The sequence below is a fragment of the Lathamus discolor genome, chromosome 3, assembly GCF_037157495.1.
Source record: "Lathamus discolor isolate bLatDis1 chromosome 3, bLatDis1.hap1, whole genome shotgun sequence".
NCBI classification, from domain to species: domain Eukaryota; kingdom Metazoa; phylum Chordata; class Aves; order Psittaciformes; family Psittacidae; genus Lathamus; species Lathamus discolor.
Window position 1 is genome coordinate 85,603,055 of NC_088886.1, and position 26,707 is coordinate 85,629,761.

Sequence of the window (26,707 nt, forward strand, 5' to 3'; positions counted from 1 at the left end):
AGTAGTTGAATTTATATGTCTCTATGTGATTTTTCTTTCAGTCCCACCTAAGATTCTGATGCCTGATCATGTTCACATCAAAGCTGGAAAGAAACTGAGAATTGAAGCTCATGTATATGGGAAGCCTCAGCCAGTCTGTAAATGGTTGAAAGGAGATGAAGATGTACTTACATCCAGTCGCCTTGCTGTACATAAAGCAGAAAAGTCTTCTGTTCTTATCATTAAAGACGTGACTAGAAAAGATTCTGACTTTTACACTCTTACTGCAGAAAATAGCTCTGGTACTGATAGTCAGAAAATCAGAGTGATAGTCATGGGTATGTTTCATTTGATTATTTTTAAACTCAGCTTTATACAAAACTAGTTTTAGTATATTCCAGTGGTTGCCATGTTTTTTCATCCATTTTTTCTTAATATATTTTTGCACAGATAAACCAGGTCCACCACAGCCTCCATTTGATATTTCTGAAATAGATGCAGATGCTTGCACTCTTGCATGGCATATACCTCTTGAAGATGGTGGCAGTAACATTACAAACTATATAGTTGAGAAATGTGATGTAAGCCGAGGAGACTGGGTAACAGCTTTAGCTTCTGTCACAAAGACAAGCTGCAGAATTGGAAAACTGATTCCTGGAGAAGAGTATATGTTCCGTGTTCGTGCTGAAAATCGTTTTGGGATTTCTGAGCCACTTACTTCTGGAAAGATGATTGCAAGGTTCCCATTTGGTATGTGAATTGTTGATAGCAGCATTTCTCTTTTTAATCCTCCCAGTAAGAAAGTATGTAATTGATATCTATATTTGTATTTTTTTCTAGATGTTCCTAGTGAACCAAAGAATGCACGTATTACCAAGGTCAATAAGGACTGCATTTTTGTTGCTTGGGATAAACCAGATAGTGATGGAGGCAGTCCAATCACAGGTTATCTCATTGAGCGCAAAGAAAGGAACAGTTTACTGTGGGTGAAAGCTAATGACACAGCTGTGCGCTCCACAGAGTACCCTTGTGTGGGGCTCATCGAAGGCCTTGAGTATACTTTCAGAATTTATGCACTGAATAGAGCTGGAGCAAGTAAACCTAGTAAACCAACTGAGTTTGTCACAGCAAGAGCACCAGTCGGTAAGCAAAACACACCAATAAACTGCAAGAGACTACTGTTTTTATGGTAATTTTTAATATACCTTCAACTCTTTATGATCTTCAGTTTGCCCTTATGTTTATGTTTTTGTGTTTACCATGAGTGCAGTGTGTGGGTATCCAGTATTATTAAAGCCATTGTTTAATATGTTAGGTTTTTTTGCAAAACAGATTATAACATGATCTTATTTGCCTTAGATCCCCCTGGAAAACCTGAAGTTATTGATGTCACTAAGAGTACTGCATCACTGGTATGGACAAGACCAAAGCATGATGGTGGTAGCAAACTTATTGGCTACTTTGTTGAAGCTTGCAAATTACCTGGTGATAAGTGGGTTCGGTGCAATACAACCCCACATCAAATACCCTTAGAAGAGTATACAGCTACTGATTTAGAAGAAAATGCTCAGTATCAATTTAGAGCAATTGCTAAAACAGCAGTTAACATTAGCAGACCTTCTGAACCTTCTGATCCAGTGACCATTCATCCAGAAAATGGTAAGAAATACAGAAGCATTTGAGAACTCTGATAAAAGTCTGTGTATATTGAACTAACCCTCATGTGAAGAATGAAATGTTTATATATTACTAGATTGATTAACTGTTGGGCTTTTACATTTCAGTTCCCCCCAGAATAGAATTGGATCTGTCTATGCAATCACAGCTTACAGTAAAAGCTGGAACTAATGTGCGTCTGGAGGCAAACGTATATGGCAAGCCAATGCCAGCAATCACCTGGAAGAAAGACGGGGAAGTTTTAAAGCCATCTGAAGGTGTTAAGATCACCACTAAGAGAAATCTTGCTACAGTTGAGCTGTTCAGTGTTAACAGGAAGCAAACAGGAGACTATACTATTACCGCTGAAAATGCAAGTGGAACAAAGTCAGCAACCATTAAACTTAAAGTACTTGGTAAGCTAAAGACTGACTGTTAATAAATTCGGTTTTAGTTAAATGATATAGCAAGAGACAGAGCTATAACCATGTGATGTTATTTTTTCTAGATAAGCCTGGTCCTCCAGCCTCTGTTAAAATCAAACATATGTATGCAGATCGTGCAATGCTTTCGTGGGAGCCTCCTCTGGAAGATGGAGGTTCAGAAATTACTAACTACATTGTAGACAAACGTGAAACAAGCAGACCAAACTGGGCCCAAGTCAGTGCCAATGTACCCATTACAAGCTGCACAGTGGAGAAACTTATTGAAGGACATGAGTATCAGTTCCGCATATGTGCTGAAAACAAATATGGTGTTGGAGACCCTATCTTCACTGAACCAGCGGTTGCTAAGAATCCATATGGTAAGTGCTTTGTGATATAGTTTAATTGGTCATTGATTTTTTGTGTATATTTATGAATATGAACATAACTTCCAAATAAATCTCCACAGATGTACCTGGACCTTGTGATCCACCAGTAATTAGCAATGTAACAAAAGACTTCATGACTGTTAGCTGGAAGCCACCAGCTAATGATGGTGGATCACCAATAACTGGTTATATGCTTGAGAAGCGTGAAACTAAGGCTCTTAACTGGACAAAGGTAACCAGAAAGCCTGTCATTGAAAGAACTGTTAAGGCTACTGGACTCCAAGAAGGAACAGAATACGAGTTCCGGGTGATAGCGTTGAATAAAGCTGGACCTGGCAAGCCTAGCGCACCGTCTAAAGCAGTATATGCTCGTGATCCTCAATGTAAGCTAAAAGCCTCAGATATTTTCCGTGGTTATTTCTAAATATGTTTGCACAGCATTTGGTACAATAACTTTGTTATTTTAATTCTCAGATCCTCCTGGCCCACCAGCTTTCCCGAAAGTGGTTGATACTACTCGTAATTCAATAAGCCTGTCATGGAGTAAACCAGCATATGATGGAGGAAGTCCTATTATTGGTTATCTAGTGGAAGCAAAAAGAGCTGACACAGACAACTGGGTCAGATGCAATCTACCCAAGAACTTACAGGCTACACGATTTGTCGTAACAGGGCTGATAGAAGATACAGAGTACCAGTTCCGTGTTTATGCTGTCAATAAGATTGGATACAGTGATCCAAGTGATGTTCCTGATAAACACACTGCCAAAGACATTTTAAGTATGTTTACTGAAAACAAATTACCTTGTTAATTTCTGCTTGAATTCATGGGATGAGTTCCAAAGAGAGGGTTTGTCACAGATCACAGAAGCAGATTAATCTGGAATTTTCTCAGACAATGTAGGCTAAAAGTGGCTAATTTGGAAAAGAATAGGGCAGTTAGGAACTGAATAGAATCTGACTGGTGTCTGCTTTTTTTTCTTTTGTATGCTAGATACATTTCCGACTCCTATTTTGGATCCTCAAGAATTTTTTCTTTCTCTAATCCTGAAATTAGACTTTCAGATCTCACTTCTGTTCTTAAAACTTACATTCTTATTCACGTCTTCTAAATAATTTGAAGCAAAAATTACTATTCTAAGAATCTGTGTGGCACACTATTTAATTGTATGACACTTACTCCATAAGAGCCATGCTGGCTTCTGTATGCATTTTGCTGTATGTACAAAAGCATTGCTTCACAGAACTGTATTGGTTCAAGATAAGCAGTACAGAGTACAGTCCAGGAGGCTTTGAAACTTGTTTGAATTCTAGAGAAACTATGAGACTTCTTCATATGATAGGTAATATAAATGGAGGGAAAGGCAGAAAAAAAGAAAAACAAAATGTGCAAACAGTGCAAAAAAATGCCAAGTTTGACAATGATCTTGAAACAGGAGTCAGGACACTAACTCATTAACATCATCACAGGCATGAGAACAAGTTGGTTAATACAGTGAAATGCCAGTAAAGAGGGACTTTGTGTTTTATGATGGTCTTAAAGAATACATTTTAATTGTGTGGTTTTTGTTAAACACACAGTTCCTCCTGAAGGAGAACTTGATGCAGAACTAAGGAAAGTCCTCGTATTGCGTGCTGGAGTCACAATGAGACTTTATGTGCCGGTAAGAGGACGTCCACCTCCAAAGATTACGTGGTCTAAAGTGGGTGCCAACCTAAGAGACAGACAAGGATTAGATATCAAATCAACTGATTTTGATACCTTCCTGCGCTGTGAAAATGTTAACAAATATGATGCTGGAAAATATGTCCTCAGTCTGGAGAACAGCTGTGGCAAAAAGGCATACACTATTGTTGTAAAAGTCCTTGGTAAGTGTCAGTGTTTTCCCCAGTGTGGTATATTTTTTAACTTTTAACCATGTTTTTGGTTGGTTGGTTTTGTTGTTCACTAAATCAAATGTGGGGTTGTTGTGTTTATCTAGATACTCCAGGCCCTCCAGTTAACCTGATTGTAAAGGAAGCATCTAAGGATTCTGCCTTCATTACATGGGAACCTCCGCTAATAGATGGTGGCAGTGCAATCACAAATTATGTGGTTGAAAAACGTGACGCAGAAAGAAAGTCATGGTCCACAGTAACAACAGAATGTCCAAAGACAAGCTGCAGGATAACTAACTTAGAAGAAGGCAAATCCTACTTCTTCAGGGTTTTTGCTGAAAATGAATATGGCATTGGTGACCCCTGTGAAACTCGTGATGCTGTTAAAGCTTCTGGTAAGAAATCTTAATCCATTTTGCCTATTTTGGTATTCAGATCATTTTTATTTATAGCTCAAATGGACACTTACTGTGCTTTTCTTCCTTCTAGAAACACCTGGACCAGTTGTAGATCTAAAAGCTTCAGCAGTAACAAAATCATCATGCAATTTAGTATGGAAAAAACCTATCAGTGATGGTGGAAGCCGTATTTTTGCATATGTTGTTGAGGTCCTCATTGGTGAAGATAAATGGCAAGAAGTCATGCGGGCAAAGAACCTCCATTTTTCAATGAGAGACCTAAAAGAAGGACAAGAATACACTTTCAGAGTGAGAGCCCAAAATGATGCTGGATATGGAACTCCAAGAGAGCTTACAATTGTGGCAAGAGATGATGTTGGTAAGAAGCCAGATCACTAATTCAGTGCTTCACTTACCCAAATTATATTTCTTTTTGTGGTGGGTTGACTGTAGCTGGATACCACATGCCCAGGAAGCCATTTTACCACTCCCCTTCCTCAACTAGACAAGGGAAAGAAAATGTAACAAAAGGCTTGTGGGTCAAGATAAGAACAGCGAGAGATCACTCACGAATTACCATCATGGGCAAAACAGACTTGACTTGGGGAAAAAAGTTCAATTTATTACACATCACATCAGGGTAGGATAATGAGAAATAAAACCAAATCTTAAAAACACCTTCCCTGCACCCCTCTCTTCTTTCTGGGCTTAACTTTACTCCTGAATTCTCTAACTCTTCCCCCCAGGTGGTGCAGGGGGAGGGGAATAAGGGTTGTGGTCAGTTCATCACACATTTCTGCTCCTCCTTCCTTCACAGAGGGAAGACTTTTCATACTCTTCCTCCACTGCTCCAACAGGGGGTCTCTATCAGGGGATACAGTTCACCACTAACTTTTCCAATGAGAATCCTTCCCATGGTCAGTAGTTCTTCACAAACTGCTCCAGTGTGGGTCTCTGCCACAGGGTACAGTCCTTCAGGAACAGTCTGCTCCAGCATGGGTCCCCTGTGGGGTCACAAGCCCTGCAGCAAACCTGCTCCAGCATGGGCTCCTCTCTCCACGGGACCACAGGTCCTGCCAGGAGCTTGCTCCAGTGCAGGCTTCCCAAGAGGTCACAGTCTCCTTTGGGCATTCACCTGTTGGGACCTCCATGGCTGGCTGCAGGTGGATATCTTGGTGTCTGCACAGCTGTTTCTCTTGTATATTCTCACTCCTCCCTCTCCAGCTGCAATTGCTCTTACACAGTAACTTTTTTTCTCCTTCCTAAATACATTCTAGGGGTGCTACCACCGTTGCTGATGGGGTTTAGCCTTGGCCAGTGATGGGTTCGTCTTGGAGCTGGCTGGCATTGGCTCTATCAGACATAGGGGAAGCTTCTAGCAACTTCCCACAGAGTCCACCCATGTAGCCCATACACTACCAAAACCTTGCCATGCTAAACAAATACAATTTTATGCTTACCGTCATTACTGTGCATACATACAAATCAGATGCCTTTTAAATAGCATCTTAATTTTATTATAGAGTTTATACATAGTTGAATAATTGTGGGGTTTTTATTTTTACAGTGGCACCTGATCTTGATTTAAGAGATCTACCTGATCTGTGCTATACAGCTAAAGAGGGTAGCAATTTCCGTCTTAAAATCCCAATTAAAGGCAAGCCTGTCCCATCTGTAACTTGGAAGAAAGGTGAAGACCAAGCACTTACTGAGAGTGGAAGAGTTGCGTTTGAATCTACAGCAGTTAACACCACACTTGTAGTACATGACTGCCAGAAAGCTGATGCTGGAAAATACACCATAACTCTGAAGAATGTTGCTGGCAGCAAGGAAGGCACTATTTCTATAAAAGTTGTTGGCAAACCTGGCATACCAACAGGTCCAGTGAAATTTGAAGAAGTCACAGCTGATGCCATAACCTTAAAGTGGGGCCCTCCAAAAGATGATGGTGGTTCAGAAATCACTAACTATGTCCTAGAGAAGAGAGATAACGTAAACAATAAATGGGTGACTTGTGCCTCCGCAGTGCAGAAAACCACATTTAGAGTTACAAGACTTCATGAAGGAAATGAATATACATTCAGGATCAGGGCTGAAAACAAATATGGAGTAGGTGAAGGTCTTAAATCTGACCCTGTCATTGCAAAACATCCATTTGGTAAGTATCTGTTATAATTTTCAAAATTGAAAAACCCCACGTGGTTTAGAAGTGACCTTTATTTTTAATGTTGCTTCATTTTTTTAAATGCTGTTTAGATGTTCCAGATGCTCCTCCACCTCCCAACATTGTTGCTGTGCAGCATGACTCTGTAGCTTTAACTTGGACTGATCCAAGAAGAACTGGAGGCTCACCAATCACAGGTATGTACCCAAAAGCCTCCTCGTATTTCAGTCCTTAATAGGTCTTTCTCTCTGTCAAAGGATAAGGTAAAACTACCAGGTGTTTATGCTTTAAATTGATTGATTTTCAAGGCCAAGTTTGACAGGGTCTTAGGTGAAGGTTTACTGTGAGGCATCCTTACCCATGGCAGGGGGATTGGAACTAGATGATCTTAAGGTTCTTTCCAACCCAAACCATTCTATGATTGATTGTTTTACTGTTTTATTACCTATTTTTTACCCATGATGAATTTTTTAAAACTTTAAATTTTAAGATAAAAGTCAGGAAAAGACTAACTGAGAAACATTTTTGCACAGAGCCAAAAAACCTAAAGAAACAAAACCAGACTCACCTATATCTTACGTTACTTGGGTCCTTAAAATTAGCAATTTGCATTTACAAACATCTCATTGTTGCAATGACATGCATCTGTAGTGTATGTCCACATCCATTTCTTAATCTGTTTTTCAGTGTTCCTCTTGCACAATACGTATGTGACATGCCATACAGTCAGTATGATGTGTCACAATGCTGTGAGAAATGAAGATTTCTGGAAAACCCCTCATATTTTAATCACACCATTTATCTTCTAGGTTATCACATTGAAGTCAAAGAAAGAAATAGTCTTCTGTGGAAGAGAGCAAATAAAACACCAATAAGAATGAAAGATTTCAGAGTGACAGGATTAACTGAAGGTCTGGAATATGAATTCAGAGTAATGGCAATCAACATGGCTGGAGTAGGTAAACCAAGTCTGCCATCTGAACCAGTGGTGGCACTTGATCCTATTGGTAAGTCATCAGGAAAGTAAAAAGGCAAATTCTGAAATTTGAAATAAGTTTTGTTTGACAACTATTTATTATTTTTTTTCTTTTAGATCCCCCTGGGAAACCTGAAGTTATCAATGTAACCAGGAACTCAGTAACACTCATTTGGACAGAACCAAAATATGATGGTGGACACAAATTAACTGGTTATATTGTTGAAAAACGTGATTTACCTTCAAAGAATTGGACAAAAGCTAATCATGTGAATGTTCCAGACTGCGCATTTACTGTAACTGACCTCACTGAAGGCTCCAAATATGAGTTCAGAATTAGAGCAAAGAACACTGCTGGAGCTATCAGTGCTCCATCTGAACCCACAGAAACCATAATATGCAAGGATGAGTATGGTATGTAGATGACATTAAAAATTTAGAATTTTATTTGAATAATTAATAATTTTTTTCCCCCTGTTTTCTTATTATAACATTTGGGGTTTTCTGTTTGTTTGACAGAGGCACCAAGCATTGTTATTGATCCTACTTTGAAGGAAGGTTTAACAGTAAAAGCAGGGGACACCATTACAGTGTCTGCTATTAGTATCCGTGGCAAACCACCTCCAACTTCAGCATGGTCAAAAGCTGGAAAAGATTTTAGACCTTCAGAGCTTGTGCACATTGAAACCACACCAACTTCTTCTACTCTGTCTGTCAAATATGCAGCCAGAAAAGATTCTGGAGAATACACAATTACTGCAACTAATCCTTTTGGCACTAAGCAGGAGAGCATACATGTGAAAGTTTTAGATGTCCCAGGACCTCCAGGACCTATTGAGATCAGCAATGTTTCAGCAGAAAAAGCAACTCTTACATGGTCACCTCCTGCAGAAGATGGTGGATCACCAGTCAAATCATATATTCTTGAAAAGAGAGAAACTAGCAGACTGCTCTGGACATTGGTTGCTGAAAATATTGAAAGCTGCAGGCATGTTGTTAGCAAGCTCATTCAAGGAAATGAATATGTTTTCCGTGTCTCAGCAGTAAATCAGTATGGCAAGGGTGAACCAGTACAATCAGAACCAGTTAAAATGGTGGATAGATTTGGTATGTAGAACAAGCTAAGAGGTTCTGGTGCACTTTTATTAATCTCTGAAGACTTGATATTTGTTTTAACTACTTTTTCTTCCTTAACAGGTCCCCCAGGCCCTCCTGGAAAACCAGAAGTAACAAATGTGACTAAAAATTCTGCCACAGTTACCTGGAAAAGGCCAGTAGATGATGGTGGAAGTGAAATCACAGGTTACTATGTGGAGAGAAGAGAAAAGAAAGGTTTAAGATGGGTCAGAGCAACAAAGAAACCAGTTTCAGATCTTAGGTGCAAAGTAACTGGTCTCCTGGAAGGAAATGAATACGAATTCCGTGTCAGTGCAGAAAATAGAGCAGGAGTTGGACCACCAAGTGATGCTTCAAAATCAGTCATGTGCAAGGATGTTGCATGTTAGTATCATGCCTTTTCTTTTTTGTGGGTGGGTGGCATGGTTAGAGAGGACGTTCAGACTGTGTAAGAGTGAATTCCTGGGTAATGCAATGTTTTATCTTTTGCTCACTTTTCAGACCCACCAGGTCCACCTGCAAATCCAAGAGTGACTGATACTACAAAGACAAGTGCCTCTTTAGCCTGGAGCAAGCCCCACTATGATGGTGGTCTTGACATCACTGGCTATATAGTGGAGCATCAAAAGGAAGGAGAAGAAGAATGGGTAAAAGACACAACAGGGACTGCTTTAAGAATCACTCAGTTTGTTGTTGCTCATCTGCAAACAGGAGCCAAATACAATTTCAGAATCTCTGCCATGAATGCTGCAGGTGTTGGTGAACCAGCAATAATTCCAAGTGTGGAAATCAAAGACCGGGAAGAAATTCCTGACTTTGAATTAGATGCTGAACTAAGAAGAACACTTGTTGTTAGAGCTGGATTAACTATTCGTATTTTTGTGCCAATTAAAGGGCGCCCAACTCCAGAAGTTACATGGACAAAAGATGATGTTTCACTCAAAGGACGTGCCAGTATTGAAAACACGGATTCTTTTACGCTCCTGATTGTCACAGAGTGCACCAGATATGATGCAGGAAAATATGTAATGACTCTTGAAAATGCTGCTGGTAAGAAAACTGGCTTTGTAAATGTAAAAGTCTTGGATACACCAGGTCCACCAATAAACCTTAAGCCTAGAGAAATAACCAAAGACAGCATCACTCTCCAATGGGATATGCCTCTAATAGACGGTGGTTCACGTATAACAAACTATATTGTCGAGAAACGTGAATCGACTCGGAAAGCATACTCAACAGTCACCACCAACTGCCAGAAGTGCTCCTTCAGGATTACTAATTTGGCTGAGGGGTGTGAATACTATTTTAGAGTGCTGGCTGAAAATGAGTACGGTATTGGTGAACCAGCTGAAACCACAGAGCCCATAAGAGCTTCTGAGGCACCATCCCCACCTGAGAGTCTTAATATTATGGATGTAACACGGAACTCAGTTAGCCTGGCTTGGCCAAAACCAGAACATGATGGTGGCAGCAAGATCACTGGGTATGTAATTGAAGCACAGAGGAAAGGAACAAACCAGTGGGCACACATCACCACTGTAAAAACACTGGACTGTGTAGTAAAGAATCTAACTGAGAATGAAGAGTATACTTTCCAGGTTATGGCAGTTAACAGTGCTGGAAGAAGTGCCCCAAGAGAAAGCAGACCAGTTATTATCAAAGAGCAAACAATGCTACCAGAGTTTGACCTCCGGGGTATCTACCAGAAAACAGTCATTGCCAAAGCTGGTGACAATATAAAGATTGAAATCCCTGTGCTTGGTCGTCCAAGGCCTACTGTGACTTGGAAGAAAGAAGATGAGATACTTAAGCAAACACAAAGAATAAATTATGAAAATACTGCAACTGCTACTATACTAACCATCAACGAATGTAAACGAAGTGATAGTGGTCGATACCCATTATCAGCTAAAAATATTGTTGGGGAAGTTAGTGAAGTAATCACAGTTCAGGTTCATGACATACCTGGACCACCTACTGGACCAATAAAATTCGATGAAATTTCATCTGACTCTCTATCATTCTCATGGGAGCCTCCTTTGAATGACGGTGGTGTACCAATAAGCAACTATGTTGTGGAAATGCGTCAAACTGACAGTACTACATGGACTGAACTGGCAACCACAGTGATACGTACTACATTTAAAGCCGTTCGTCTCACTACTGGAGTTGAGTATCAGTTCCGCGTTAAAGCTCAAAACAGATATGGAATTGGTCCAGCCATTACTTCAGAGTCTGTAGTTGCCAACTACCCATTTAAGGTACCTGGGCCTCCTGGAACTCCTCAGGTGATAGCAGTCACCAAAGAAACCATGACCATTAGCTGGAATGAGCCAGTTACTGACGGTGGAAGCCCAATTTTGGGATATCACATTGAAAGAAAAGAACGAAATAGCATTCTTTGGCAGACTGTAAGTAAAATGCTGGTATCAGGCAATATCTTTAAATCAACTGGACTTACTGATGGCATTGCATATGAATTCCGTGTTATAGCAGAAAATCTGGCTGGGAAGAGTAAGCCAAGCAAGCCATCTGAGCCTATGTTTGCCCTAGACCCAATAGATCCACCTGGTAAGCCGATACCTCTGAACATTACAAGACATGCAATTACACTGAAGTGGACTAAACCAGAATATAATGGTGGGTTTAAGATAACTGGCTACACCGTTGAAAAAAGAGACCTTCCTAATGGCCGTTGGCTAAAAGCTAATTTCAGCAATATATTAGAGACTGAATTCACTGTAAGTGGCTTGACAGAAGATGCTGCCTATGAATTCCGTGTGATTGCTAGGAATGCTGGGGGGGCTGTTAGTCAGCCCTCTGAGCCATCAGATGCAATAACTTGTAGAGATGACGTTGAAGCACCAAAGATAAAGGTGGATGCTAAATATAAAGACACATTAGTGCTGAAAGCAGGTGAAGTTTTCAGACTTGAGGCTGATGTTTCAGGCCGCCCTCCACCAACTATGACATGGACAAAAGGAGAAAAAGAACTTGAAGACACAGCAAAATTAGAAATTAAAATAGCAGATTTCTCTACTGTTCTCAGCAATAGAGACTCTTCAAGAAGAGATGGTGGTGCCTACACACTTACTGCAACAAATCCTGGTGGCTTTGCTAAGCATATCTTCAATGTTAAAGTTCTTGATAGACCTGGTCCCCCAGAAGGACCTTTGGCTGTGTCTGAAGTCACTGCAGAAAAATGTGTGCTGTCATGGCTACCTCCACTGGATGATGGAGGAGCAAAGATTGACCATTATGTGGTTGAAAAACGTGAAACCAGTAGACTGGCATGGACAGCTGTAGCCACAGAAGTTCCATTAACTAAACTGAAGGTTACTAAGCTGCTGAAGGGCAACGAGTATGTGTTCCGTGTTATGGCCGTTAACAAATATGGAGTTGGTGAGCCTCTGGAATCAGAGCCCATTCTTGCAGTAAATCCATATGTGCCACCTGATCCACCTAAAACACCTGAAGTTACAGCAATTACAAAAGATTCTATGGTTGTCTGTTGGGGCCATCCTGATTCTGATGGTGGGAGCCCAATAACTAACTATATTGTGGAACGTCGAGACAGGGCTGGTCTACGGTGGGTGAAGTGTAATAAACGCGTTGTTACTGACTTACGCTATAAAGTGTCTGGACTGACAGAAGGTCATGAATATGAATACAGAGTCATGGCTGAAAATGCTGCTGGCATCAGTGAGCCAAGCCCAACCAGTCCATTCTATAAAGCTTGTGATACTGTATTTAAGCCTGGTCCCCCAGGTAATCCTCGTGTTTTGGACAGCAGCAGGTCTTCAATTACAATAGCATGGAACAAACCAATATATGATGGTGGTTCAGAGATCACAGGTTACATGGTTGAGATAGCACTACCTGAAGAAGATGAGTGGAAGATTGTAACTCCACCAATAGGTCTAAAGGCCACGTCTTTTACCATCACTAACCTAAAAGAAAATCAAGAGTATAAAATACGAATATATGCAATGAACTCTGAAGGTCTTGGAGAACCTGCTCTTGTTCCTGGTACTCCAAAAGCTGAAGAGAGAATGCTACCTCCAGAGATTGAACTTGATGCAGAGCTGCGTAAAGTTGTCACTATTAGAGCCTGCTGTACTCTACGGCTGTTTGTCCCAATTAAAGGAAGACCAGCACCTGAAGTAAAATGGACAAGAGAACATGGGGAATCTTTGGATAGAGCAAGCATTGAATCAACAAGTTCTTATACTCTACTTATTGTTGAAAATGTAAATAGATTTGATAGTGGCAAATACATACTGACAATTGAAAACAGCTCAGGTAGTAAGTCAGCATTTGTGAACGTCAGAGTTCTTGATACCCCAGGGGCACCTCAAGATTTGAAAATTAAAGAAGTTACAAAGTCATCAGTTACACTCACATGGGAGCCTCCTCTCATAGATGGTGGCTCTAAAATAAAAAATTACATTGTTGAAAAGCGTGAATCAACAAGAAAAGCTTATTCAACTGTTAATGCCAATTGCCACAAGACCAGCTGGAAAGTCGATTCACTGCAAGAAGGCTGCAACTACTACTTCAGAGTCCTAGCTGAAAATGAGTATGGAATAGGCCTTCCAGTTGAAACTTCAGAATCTGTAAAAGTATCAGAAAGACCACTTCCACCCGGGAAAATAACTTTGCTGGATGTGACAAGCAATAGTGTATCTTTATCTTGGGAAAAACCTGAACATGATGGTGGTAGCAGAATTCTGGGCTACATTGTAGAAATGCAAAGCAAAGGCAGTGAAAAGTGGTCAACTTGTGCTACAGTAAAAGTTACTGAAGCCACTATCACAGGATTGATCCAAGGTGAAGAATACACCTTCCGTGTTTCAGCTCAGAATGAGAAAGGTATCAGCGATCCTCGTCTGCTGGGTATACCAGTTGTTGCAAAAGACCTTGTGATTCCACCAGCTTTCAAATTACTGTTTACCACTTTTAGTGTTCTAGCAGGAGAGGACTTAAAGGTTGATGTTCCTTTTGTTGGTCGACCCAAACCAGCAGTGTTTTGGCATAAAGATGATATTGCATTGAAGCAGACTACAAGAGTAAATGCAGAAAGTTCAGAAAATAACACAGTGTTAACAATAAAAGAAGCATGCAGAGATGATGTAGGGACATACTTAGTTAAACTTACAAACTCTGCAGGTGAGGCAACTGAGACCCTAAATATTGTTGTCCTAGACAAACCAGGACCTCCAACTGGACCAGTAAAAGTAGACGAAGTAACAGCAGATAGTATCACCATTTCCTGGGAACCACCTAAGTATGATGGTGGTAGCTCTATCAATAATTACATTGTAGAAAAAAGAGACACCTCGACCACAACTTGGCAGATGGTGTCAGCTACTGTTGCAAGAACAACTATAAAGGCATGTCGATTAAAGACTGGATGTGAATATCAATTCAGAATCGCAGCTGAGAATAGATACGGGAAGAGTACCTATCTTACTTCAGAGTCAATTGTAGCCCAGTATCCATTTAAAGTTCCTGGTCCACCTGGAACACCTTTTGTAACAAACGTCTCAAAAGACAGCATGGTGGTACAGTGGAATGAACCAGTCAATGATGGTGGCAGCAAGATCATTGGGTATCACTTGGAGCGCAAAGAAAGAAACAGTATTCTCTGGGCTAAACTGAATAAAACACCTATTCCAGATACCAAATTTAAGACAACTGGACTTGAGGAAGGTCTCGAATATGAGTTCAGAGTTTATGCAGAAAACATAGTGGGCATTGGAAAGGCAAGTAGAGCATCTGAATGCTATACTGCACATGACCCATGTGACCCTCCAGGTCGTCCAGAACCTATAATTGTCACAAGAAGCTCAGTAACACTTCAGTGGAAGAAACCTGCATATGATGGTGGAAGTAAGATCACAGGCTATGTTGTTGAAAAGAAGGAGCTACCCGATGGTCGTTGGATGAAAGCAAGCTTTACAAATGTCATTGATACCCAATTTGAAGTAACTGGTCTAGTTGAAAACCAGAGGTATGAGTTCCGTGTTATAGCACGAAATGCTGCAGGTGTTTTCAGTGAACCATCTGAGAGCTCAGGGGCAATTACAGCAAGAGATGAAGTAGAACCACCTCAGATAAGTATGGATCCAAAATACAAAGACACAATTGTAGTGAATGCTGGTGAGTCATTCAAGCTTGAAGCTGATGTTCATGGCAAACCAATACCTTCCATTCAGTGGTTAAAAGGCGATCGTGAGCTGGCAAACACTGCTCGTATGGAAATAAAAAGTACTGATTTTGCAACAAGCCTTAGTGTGAAGGAAGCCATTAGAGTTGACAGCGGTCAGTATGTATTACTGGCAAAGAATGTTGCAGGTGAAAAGAAAGTTCCTGTTAATGTCAAAGTTCTTGATAGACCTGGACCACCAGAAGGACCTGTTGAGATTACAGGTGTTACTGCTGAAAAATGCATGTTGTCATGGAAACCTCCACTACAAGATGGTGGTAGTGATATTTCACACTATGTTGTAGAAAAAAGGGAAACCAGTCGCTTGGTGTGGACAGTTGTTGATTCAAATGTGCAAACTCTAAATTGCAAAGTTACAAAACTTTTAGAAGGAAATGAGTATGTTTTCCGCATCATGGCAGTCAATAAATATGGTGTTGGTGAGCCTCTCGAGTCAGAACCAATACTCGCAAAGAACCCATTTGTAGTGCCACTTCCACCAAAGGCACCAGAAGTAACTGCCATTACCAAGGATTCTATGATAGTTGTATGGGAAAGGCCAGCCTCAGATGGTGGTAGTGAAATCCTAGGTTATGTCCTTGAAAAACGAGATAAGGAAGGTATTCGCTGGACAAGATGTAACAAGCGCCTGATAAGTGAACTGCGATACAGAGTTACTGGGCTCATAGAAAATCATGATTATGAGTATAGAGTTTCAGCTGAAAATGCTGCAGGTCTTAGTGAGCCAAGCCCACCTTCCATTTACTACAAAGCATGTGATCCTATTTACAAGCCAGGTCCTCCCAATAATCCTAAAGTTGTGGACATTACGAGATCTTCAGTTTTCCTTTCATGGGGTAAACCGATCTATGATGGTGGCTCTGAAATTCAGGGATACATTGTGGAAAAATGTGATGTAAGTGACGGTGAATGGGCAATTTGTACCCCTCCAACTGGAATTAAGAATACTCACATGGAAGTAGAAAAATTGGTGGAAAAACATGAATACAAATTCCGCATATGTGCGGTTAATAAAGCAGGAGTTGGAGAGCATGCAGATGTTCCTGGTACTGTTATTGTGGAAGAAAAGATGGAAGCACCAGACCTTGACCTTGACATGGAATTAAGGAAGATTGTAAATGTGAGGGCAGGAGGTTCCTTAAGGCTGTTTGTTCCCATCAGAGGTCGTCCAACACCTGAAGTAAAATGGGGTAAAATGGATGGTGACATCAGAGAGGCAGCTATTATTGATACCACTAGCAGCTTTACTTCCCTTGTTCTAGACAATGTTAACAGATTTGATACAGGAAAGTATACTCTGACTTTAGAAAACAGCAGTGGAACAAAGTCTGCCTTTGTCAGTGTAAGAGTACTGGATACCCCAAGTGCACCTGTTAATTTAAAAATCAGAGAAATTACTAAAGACTCTGTTTCACTTTCGTGGGAGCCTCCTCTCTTGGATGGTGGAGCAAAAATAAAGAATTACATTATTGAAAAGCGTGAAGCAACACGAAAGGCATATGCAGCTGTTGTAACAAACTGCCATAAGACTTCATGGAAAGTAGATCAACTTCAGGAGGGCTGCTATTACTTCTTTAGAATCTCTGCTGAGAATGAATATGGAATTGGCCTCCCTGCAGAAACCAGTGACCCAATTAAAGTTGCTGAAGTTCCACAGCCTCCTGGGAAAATAACAGTGGATGATGTCACAAGAAACAGTGTCTCACTAAGCTGGGAAAAACCTGAACATGATGGTGGCAGCAAAATCATACAATACATTGTTGAAATGCAAGCAAAGGGTAGTGAGAAGTGGTCAGAGTGTGCTCGTGTGAAAACGCTTGAAGCAGTCATTACTAACCTAACTCAAGGGGAAGAATATCTTTTTAGAGTAATGGCTGTGAATGAAAAGGGTAAGAGTGATCCTAGAGCACTTGCAGTTCCAATAGTTGCCAAAGACCTGGTGATTGAACCTGATGTAAGACCTGCTTTTCATAGTTATAGTATCCAAGTGGGACAAGATCTGAAAATAGAAGTACCAGTTGTGGGTCGACCTAAACCAACTGTAACCTGGGTAAAAGATGGCCAGCCATTAAGGCAGACAACAAGAGTCAATGTTAGTGATTTGACTGACCTCACTGTACTGAATATTAAAGAAACTAGCAAAGAGGACAGTGGCACTTATGAAATCACTGTGGCTAATGTTGTTGGGCAGAAGTCTGCTTCTGTTGAAATTATAACTCTAGATAAACCTGACCCTCCGGTAGGACCTGTGAAGTTTGATGAAATAAGTGCAGAAAGTATTACCATATCATGGAATCCCCCAGCTTATACAGGTGGCTGCCAGATCACCAACTATATTGTTCACAAGAGAGATACAACAACCACTGTATGGGAAACTGTTTCAGCTACTGTCGCAAGAACGACACTGAAAGTGACTAAACTGAAAACTGGTTCAGAATACCAGTTCAGAATATTTGCTGAGAACAGGTACGGGCAGAGCTTTGCACTGGATTCTGCACCAGTTGTAGCACAGTACCCCTACAAGGAACCAGGACCTCCTGGCACACCATTTGTGACAATTGTTACAAAAGACTCCATGGTTGTACAGTGGCATGAACCAATAAATGATGGTGGCAGTAGAGTGTTGGGCTACCATCTTGAGAGAAAAGAGAAAAACAGCATTTTATGGGCTAAAGTGAACAAGACTATTATTCAGGACACAAGCTTTAAGACAACTAACCTTGAAGAAGGAATCGAATACGAGTTTCGAGTTTCTGCAGAAAATATTGTTGGTGTAGGCAAAACAAGTAAAGTGTCTGAGTGCTATGTAGCTCGTGACCCATGTGATCCTCCAGGTCGCCCAGAAGCTATAATAATAAAAAGAAGTTCTATTACTCTACAGTGGACCAAACCAGAATATGATGGTGGAAGTAAGATTACTGGTTATATTGTAGAAAAACGTGACTTACCAGATGGTCGCTGGATGAAAGCTAGCTTCACAAATATCATTGAAACTCAGTTCACTGTAACAGGGCTTACTGAAGACCAAAGATACGAATTTAGAGTAATTGCAAAGAATGCTGCAGGTGCCATAAGCAAACCTTCTGACAGTACAGGACCAATAACAGCAAGGGATGAAGTTGAACTTCCACGAATTTCAATGGATCCGAAGTACAAAGACACAATTGTTGTAAATGCTGGTGAAACATTCAGACTTGAGGGTGATGTTCATGGAAAACCACTGCCAACTATTAAGTGGTACAAAGGAGATAAAGAGCTTGAGGAAACTGCTAGGTATGAAATCAAGAACACAGATTTCAGTGCATTAATAATTGTAAAAGATGCTATTAGAGTTGATGGTGGACAGTACATTTTAGAAGCCTCTAATGTTGCAGGAAAAAAGACAGCAACAGTAAATGTAAAAGTCTTGGACAGGCCAGGACCTCCAGAGGGCCCAGTCCAAGTGACAGGAGTCACAGCTGAAAAATGTTCATTAGCATGGGCTCCTCCTCTTCATGATGGTGGCAGTGATATTTCTCACTACATTGTAGAGAAGAGAGAAACTAGTCGCCTAGCATGGACTGTTGTTGCTTCAGAGGTCTTACCTACAATGCTGAAAGTAACAAAACTCTTGGAAGGAAATGAATATGTTTTCCGTATTATGGCAGTTAACAAATACGGGGTTGGTGAGCCATTAGAATCTGTGCCAGTAATGATGAAAAATCCGTTTGTGGTTCCTGGACCACCAAAGGCCTTGGAAATTACTAACATTACAAAGGATTCTATGACTGTCTGCTGGACCCGGCCAGACAGTGATGGAGGTAGTGAAATCATAGGTTACATTGTAGAAAAGAGAGACCGAGCAGGCATCAGATGGATAAAATGCAATAAACGCAGGATTACAGATTTGCGATTAAGAGTTACAGGCTTAACAGAAGATCATGAATATGAATTCAGAGTTTCTGCTGAAAATGCTGCTGGAGTGGGTGAACCGAGTCAAGTTTCTCCTTACTTTAAAGCTTGTGACCCCATGTTCAAGCCTGGCCCACCTACAAATGCCCATGTTGTGGATACAACCAAAAGTTCAGTTACACTTGGATGGAGTAAACCTATTTATGATGGTGGTTGTGAAATCCAGGGATACCTTGTAGAAATCTGTAAAGCTGATGAAGATGAATGGTCACTTGTTACTCCACAGACAGGTATACGTGCCACTCGATTCGAAATCAAAAAGCTTACTGAACATCAAGAATATAAACTACGAGTGTGTGCCCTGAACAAGATTGGTGTAGGAGAGGCTGCATCAGTTCCTGGTACTATTAAGCCTGAAGACAAACTTGAAGCTCCAGAACTTGATATTGATTCAGAGCTAAGGAAAGGGATAGTGGTTAGAGCTGGTGGGTCTGCTAGAATTCACATACCATTCAGGGGACGACCAACACCTGACATCATGTGGTCTCGAGAAGAAGGTGAATTCACAGAAAAAGTTCAGATTGACAAAGGCATAAACTACACACAACTTTCAATTGACAACTGTGATAGAAATGATGCTGGCAAGTACATTCTTAAGCTGGAGAACAGCAGTGGTTCTAAATCTGCATTTGTTACTGTGAAAGTCTTGGACACACCAGGAAGACCTCAAAACTTAGTGGTAAAGGATATAAAGAAGGATTCTGCTGTATTATCTTGGGAACCACCCATTATCGATGGTGGTTCAAAGATAAAGAACTATGTAATAGACAAGCGTGAGTCAACCAGGAAGGCATTTGCAAATGTAAGTGCTAAGTGTGGCAAGACAAGTTTCAAAGTTGAAAATCTTACAGAAGGAGCAATTTATTACTTCAGAGTTATGGCTGAAAATGAATTTGGAATTGGTGTTCCAGCTGAAACCAAAGATGCTGTCAAAGCCTCCGAGCCACCTCTGCCCCCTGGGAAAGTAACCCTCACTGATGTGACTCAGAGAAGTGCATCTCTTACATGGGAAAAACCTGAACATGATGGAGGTAGCAGAATTTTGGGATATATTGTTGAAATGCTGCCTAAAGGAACAGAAAAATGGAGTGTTGTTAGTGAGACCAAAACATGCAATGCAGTTGTGTCTGGTTTGAGTCCAGAACAGGAATATCAATTCCGTGTGATTGCCTACAACGAAAAAGGCAAAAGCGATCCCAGAGCCCTTGGAATTCCTGTGATAGCTAAAGACTTGACAATTGAGCCAAGTTTCAAACTGATGTTTAATACCTACAGTGTACAGGCTGGAGAAGATCTGAAGGTAGAAGTACCATTTATAGGTAGACCTAAACCAACTATTACTTGGACAAAAGATGAGCAGCCACTGAAACAGACAACCAGATTACATATTCAGGACACATCAACATCAACTATCTTAAATATTAAAGAAAGCAACAAGGAAGACTTTGGTAAATATACAGTAACAGCAACAAACACAGCAGGTACGGCAACAGAGCAGCTGAGCATAATTGTACTGGAAAAGCCTGGCCCACCACGAGGACCTGTCCGCTTTGACGAAGTTAGCGCGGATTTTGTTGTTTTATCATGGGATCCTCCTGATTATACTGGTGGCTGTCAGATAAGCAACTACATAGTAGAAAAGCGTGACACAACCACTACCACATGGAGCATTGTGTCAGCAACTGTTGCCAGAACAACTATCAAAGCAACAAAGCTTAAAACAGGTTCTGAATACCAGTTCAGGATTTCTGCTGAGAACAGATATGGGAAGAGTTCTCCTTTGGATTCTAAACCAGTTGTTGTGCAATACCCCTACAAGGTGCCTGGGCCACCTGGAACCCCATTTGTAACTGCAGCTTCCAAGGACCATATGATCGTAGAATGGCACGAACCAGTTAATGACGGAGGAAGCAAAGTTCTAGGCTACCATCTTGAACGTAAAGATAAGAATAGCATTCTTTGGACAAAACAGAACAAGTCACTCATTGCAGATACCAAATATAAAACAGATGGCCTCGAAGAAGGTCTTGAATATGAATTCAGAGTTTCTGCTGAAAATATTGTTGGCATTGGCAAAGTCAGCAAAATATCAGAATTGTATGTTGCCCGAGATCCTTGTGACCCACCTGGACGCCCAGAAGCTATTGTTGTTACAAGAAATAATATCACACTGAAATGGAAAAAACCAGAGTATGATGGTGGAAGCAAAATAACAGGCTATATTGTAGAAAAGAAAGAACTACCAGATGGTCGCTGGATGAAAGCCAGCTTTACGAATGTGTTGGAAACAGAATTTACAGTAAGTGGTCTTGTTGAAGACCAACGATATGAATTTAGAGTAATTGCAAGAAATGCAGCAGGTTGCTTGAGTGAACCGTCTGAAAGTACAGGGCCCATTACTGCCAGAGATGAAATTGAAGCACCAGGGGCTTCACTGGATCCTAAATACAAAGATGTCATTGTTGTTCATGCTGGAGAAACCTTTGTTCTTGAAGCTGATATCCATGGCAAACCTATTCCTGACATTACATGGTCAAAAGACGGTAAAGACCTTGAAGAAGCAACCGCAAGAATGGAAATCAAATCTACCATTCAGAAAACAATTCTTACTGTCAAAGACTGTATAAGAGTAGATGGAGGTCACTATACTCTTAACCTCAAAAATGTTGGTGGCACAAAATCCATACCAATCACTGTTAAAGTGCTTGACAGGCCAGGACCTCCAGAAGGACCTCTGAATGTTACAGGTGTCACTGCAGAAAAATGCTACTTGGCATGGGCACCACCTTTACATGATGGTGGTTCTAGTATCTCACATTATATCATTGAGAAGAGAGAGACAAGCAGGCTTTCATGGACACAAGTAGCAACAGAAGTGCAGGCTCTTAACCACAAAGTAACCAGACTCCTTGCTGGCAATGAGTACATTTTCCGTGTAATGGCAGTGAACAAATATGGAATCGGTGAACCCTTGGAATCTGAGCCAGTTGTGGCTCGTAATCCATACAAACCCCCTGGTCCTCCTTCAACACCTGAAGTTTCAGCAATCACAAAAGATTCAATGGTGGTAACGTGGGGTCGCCCAGAAGACAATGGGGGAGCTGAAATTGAAGGTTACGTACTTGAAAAACGGGACAAAGATGGTATCCGGTGGACCAAATGCAATAAGAAAAGGCTGACGGACTTGCGATTCAGAGTAACAGGTCTTACTGATGGGCATTTCTATGAATTTAGAGTTTCTGCTGAAAATGCTGCAGGGGTAGGGGAACCCAGTGAGCCATCCATTTTCTATCGAGCTTGTGATGTATTATATCCACCAGGTCCACCAAGCAATCCGAAGGTTACAGACACTTCCAGGTCATCAGTTTCCCTTGCCTGGAGTAAGCCCATATATGATGGTGGTGCTCCAGTTAAGGGATATGTAGTAGAAGTAAAAGAAGCTGCCGCTGATGAATGGACTACCTGCACCCCACCAACAGGCCTACAAGCAAAACAGTTCACTGTAACAAAACTTAAAGAGAACCAGGAATATAACTTCCGCATCTGTGCCATCAACTCAGAAGGAGTAGGAGAACCTGCTACTGTACCTGGTACAGTCATAGCAGCAGACAAAATTGAACCTCCTGAAATTGAACTTGATGCAGATCTCAGAAAAGTAGTCATTGTACGTGCGAGTGGTACATTGCGCCTGTTTGTCACCATCAAAGGAAGACCAGAACCTGAAGTTAAATGGGAGAAAGCAGAAGGAAGAATTAGCGAGCGAGCTCAGATTGAAGTCACCAGTTCCTATACAATGCTGGTCATTGACAATGTGAATAGATTTGATAGTGGTAGATACAATCTTACTTTAGAGAACAACAGTGGAAAAAAATCAGCTTTCGTTAATGTCAGGGTGCTTGATACACCTAGTGCTCCTATAAACCTGACAATCAGAGAAGTGAAGAAAGATTTTGTAACATTAGCCTGGGAACCACCACTTATTGATGGTGGAGCTAAAATTACCAACTATGTAGTTGAAAAGCGAGAATCCACAAGAAAGGCATATGCCACTGTTACAAACAACTGCATTAAGAATTCCTTCAAAGTTACTCAACTACAAGAAGGATGTAGTTATTACTTCCGTGTTCTAGCAGTAAATGAATACGGGGTTGGTTTACCAGCAGAAACACCTGACCCAGTTAAGGTTTCTGAACCACCTTCACCACCTGCGAAGGTCATTCTTGTTGACGTGACTCGTAATTCTGCTTCAATTAAATGGGAAAAGCCAGAGAGCGATGGTGGTAGTAAAATCACTGGTTATATAGTAGAAATGCAAACTAAAGGAAGTATAAAATGGAGTGCATGTACACAGGTGAAAACCTTAGAAGCAACAATAACAGGCTTAAGTATGGGAGAAGAGTACAGTTTCAGAGTGATTGCCGTTAATGAAAAAGGAAAAAGTGATCCAAGAGAACTTGGTGTCCCAGTCATTGCAAAAGATATCGAAATCCAGCCATCTGCTGAGCTCCTTTTCAATACATTCACTGTGAAAGCCGGAGATGATCTTAAGATTGATGTGCCATTCAGAGGGCGACCTCTTCCAACTGTTAGCTGGAAGAAGGATGGGAATCCCTTGAAAGAGACAACCAGAGTAAATATTCATACTTCAAAGACTTCAACTTCACTGTCCATCAAGGAAGCTTCAAATGAAGATTTGGGACATTATGAATTACATCTTTCAAATACTGCTGGATCAACAACAGCTTCTTTAACTGTAGTTGTCCTTGACAGACCGGGACCACCAACTGATGTGCATATTGATGAAGTTAGTGCTGATAGTGTAACTCTGTCTTGGAAAGCTCCAGTATATGATGGTGGGTGCCATATCAGCAATTATGTTGTGGAGAAGCGAGAAACCACCACAACGACGTGGAGTGTAGTATCTGCAGCAGTTGCAAGAACATCAATTAAAGTATCTCAACTCACCACTGGGTCTGAATATCAGTTCCGTATTTGTGCAGAAAACCGCTATGGGAAAAGCACTTACACAAATTCTTCTTCTGTTGTGGCAGAGTATCCATTTAAGCCTCCAGGACCACCAGGAACTCCTCATGTGGCACATGCAACTAAAGCTTTCATGATTGTAACTTGGCAGGTACCAGTTAATGATGGAGGTAGCAGAGTACTAGGGTATCACTTGGAGCGTAAAGAAAGAAGCAGCATTCTTTGGACAAAAGTCAACAAAAGCCTTATATCTGATACACAAATGAAAGTTACAGGACTTGATGAAGGGCTGCTGTATGAATATCGAGTTTATGCTGAAAACATTGCTGGAATAGGCAAATGCAGTAAGTCATGTGAGCCAGTTGCTGCAAGAGATCCATGTGATCCTCCTGGTCAACCAGAAGTTACTAATATTACAAGGACATCTGTCTCACTGAAATGGACTAAGCCAGAATATGATGGTGGAGCTAAAGTAACAGGATATATTATTGAACGCAGAGAGATACCAGATGGTCGGTGGCTGAAATGTAATTTTACTAATGTACAAGAAACATATTTTGATGTAGGTGGACTTACAGAAGACCAGAGATATGAATTCCGTGTGATTGCAAAGAATGCTGCTGGACTTTTCAGTCAGCCATCTGAATCAACTGGACCTGTGACTGTAAAAGATGATGTGGAGGCTCCAAGAATTATGATGGATGCCAAATTCAGGGACGTTGTAGTTGTGAAAGCTGGAGAAGTGTTTAAGGTCAATGCTGATGTTGCAGGACGGCCAATACCAGTGATTTCATGGACAAAGGATGGCAAGGAGCTTGAAGGAAAAGCTAGAGTTGAAATAGCCTCAACAGATTACACTACTGCAATAACTGTTAAGGACTGTATCCGAGGTGATTCAGGACAGTATTTACTAACATTACAAAATGTCGCAGGAACAAAATCTTTGGCAATTATCTGCAAAGTGCTTGATAGACCTGGCCCACCTGCAGGCCCATTAGAAATACATGGCCTTACTGCTGAAAAGTGCCACTTATCATGGGGACCCCCTCAAGAAAATGGTGGTGCAGATATTGATTATTATATTGTAGAAAAACGTGAGACTAGCAGACTTGCATGGACTCTTTGTGAAGGAGAGCTTAGAACAACATCCTGTAAAGTGACAAAACTACTGAAGGGTAATGAGTATATTTTCAGAGTGATGGGAGTTAACAAATATGGTGTTGGTGAGCCTCTGGAAAGTGTTGCTGTCAAAGCCCTAGACCCATTTACAGTTCCAAGTCCACCTACATCTCTAGAGATCACCAGTGTGAGCAAAGATTCAATAACTCTGTGTTGGGCAAGACCTGAGTCTGATGGAGGTAATGAGATCTCTGGCTATGTAATTGAAAGACGTGAGAAAACTAGCTTAAGATGGATTCGTGTAAACAAAAAGCCAGTTTATGATTTAAGAGTGAAATCATCTGGTCTCCGTGAAGGATGTGAATATGAATTCCGGGTTTATGCAGAAAATGCTGCTGGCCTCAGTCTTCCAAGTGAAACTACACCATTGATTAAGGCAGAAGATCCAATCTTTTTGCCATCTCCCCCATCTAAGCCTAAAATTATGGATTCTACAAGGTCAAATATCACAATTGGGTGGACAAAGCCACTGTTTGATGGAGGTGCTCCAGTAACGGGATACACAGTTGAATACAAGAAAACTGATGAAACTGATTGGACCACCGCTGTTCAGAACTTAAGAGGCACAGAATACACTGTATCTGGATTAGTGTCAGGCTCTGAGTACATCTTTAGAGTGAAATCCATTAACAAAATTGGTGTCAGTGAACCAAGTGATGTCTCAGAACCTCAGCTGGCAAAAGAAAGAGAAGAAGAACCTGCCTTTGATATTGACAGTGAAATGCGGAAGACTTTAATTGTAAAGGCTGGTGGATCATTCACAATGACTGTTCCTTTCAGAGGCAAACCAGTCCCAAATGTAACATGGAACAAACCGGACACTGATCTCCGTATACGAGCAAGCATTGATACTTCAGATAGTTGCACATCTCTTACTATTGAAAAAGCAACAAGAAATGATTCTGGAAAATACACCTTAACATTGCAAAACATCCTGAACACTGCTACCTTGACTTTAATTGTCAAAGTTCTTGATACTCCTGGCCCACCATCTAATATTGCAGTAAAAGAAGTAACTAAAGAATCTGCTGTGTTATCTTGGGATGTTCCTGAAAATGATGGTGGAGCACCTGTGAGGAACTATGTTATTGAAAAACGAGAAGCTAGCAAAAAAGCGTGGGTCACTGTGACAAACAATTGCCATCGCCTGTCCTACAAAGTGACTGGCTTGCAAGAAGGTGCTATTTACTACTTCCGAGTTTCTGGAGAAAATGAGTATGGTGTTGGAGCGCCTTCTGAGACCAAGGAAGGCACAAAAATAACAGGTGAGTGTGTCTAAGAAAAATATTTTTTAATATTTAAAGCAAAATGTGTCTCAAAATATTTACTTCAAAATAATAGAAGCAGCTTTATATCTATTCACAGTAAAAAGATATTTTTGTGC

At 40.9% G+C, this 26,707-nt stretch overlaps 1 protein-coding gene across 5 annotated transcripts in view; it reads left to right on the forward strand.

Annotated features, from left to right (window-relative positions):
* The window catches only part of TTN (titin), a 247,435-nt gene that overhangs the window by 191,864 nt on the left and 28,864 nt on the right, over positions 1-26,707 (forward strand). For all 5 annotated transcript variants that reach the window (XM_065670238.1, XM_065670240.1, XM_065670239.1 and 2 more), the window contains 18 exons: positions 42-317; positions 430-729; positions 820-1,122; positions 1,339-1,638; positions 1,764-2,051; positions 2,144-2,440; positions 2,530-2,832; positions 2,924-3,229; positions 4,031-4,318; positions 4,432-4,722; positions 4,817-5,104; positions 6,293-6,883; positions 6,982-7,086; positions 7,699-7,896; positions 7,983-8,279; positions 8,385-8,972; positions 9,063-9,365; positions 9,483-26,588. In XM_065670238.1, coding sequence (XP_065526310.1) covers positions 42-317; positions 430-729; positions 820-1,122; positions 1,339-1,638; positions 1,764-2,051; positions 2,144-2,440; positions 2,530-2,832; positions 2,924-3,229; positions 4,031-4,318; positions 4,432-4,722; positions 4,817-5,104; positions 6,293-6,883; positions 6,982-7,086; positions 7,699-7,896; positions 7,983-8,279; positions 8,385-8,972; positions 9,063-9,365; positions 9,483-26,588 — 22,428 coding nt within the window. The remainder of the gene's footprint in view (positions 1-41; positions 318-429; positions 730-819; positions 1,123-1,338; positions 1,639-1,763; positions 2,052-2,143; positions 2,441-2,529; positions 2,833-2,923; positions 3,230-4,030; positions 4,319-4,431; positions 4,723-4,816; positions 5,105-6,292; positions 6,884-6,981; positions 7,087-7,698; positions 7,897-7,982; positions 8,280-8,384; positions 8,973-9,062; positions 9,366-9,482; positions 26,589-26,707) is intronic.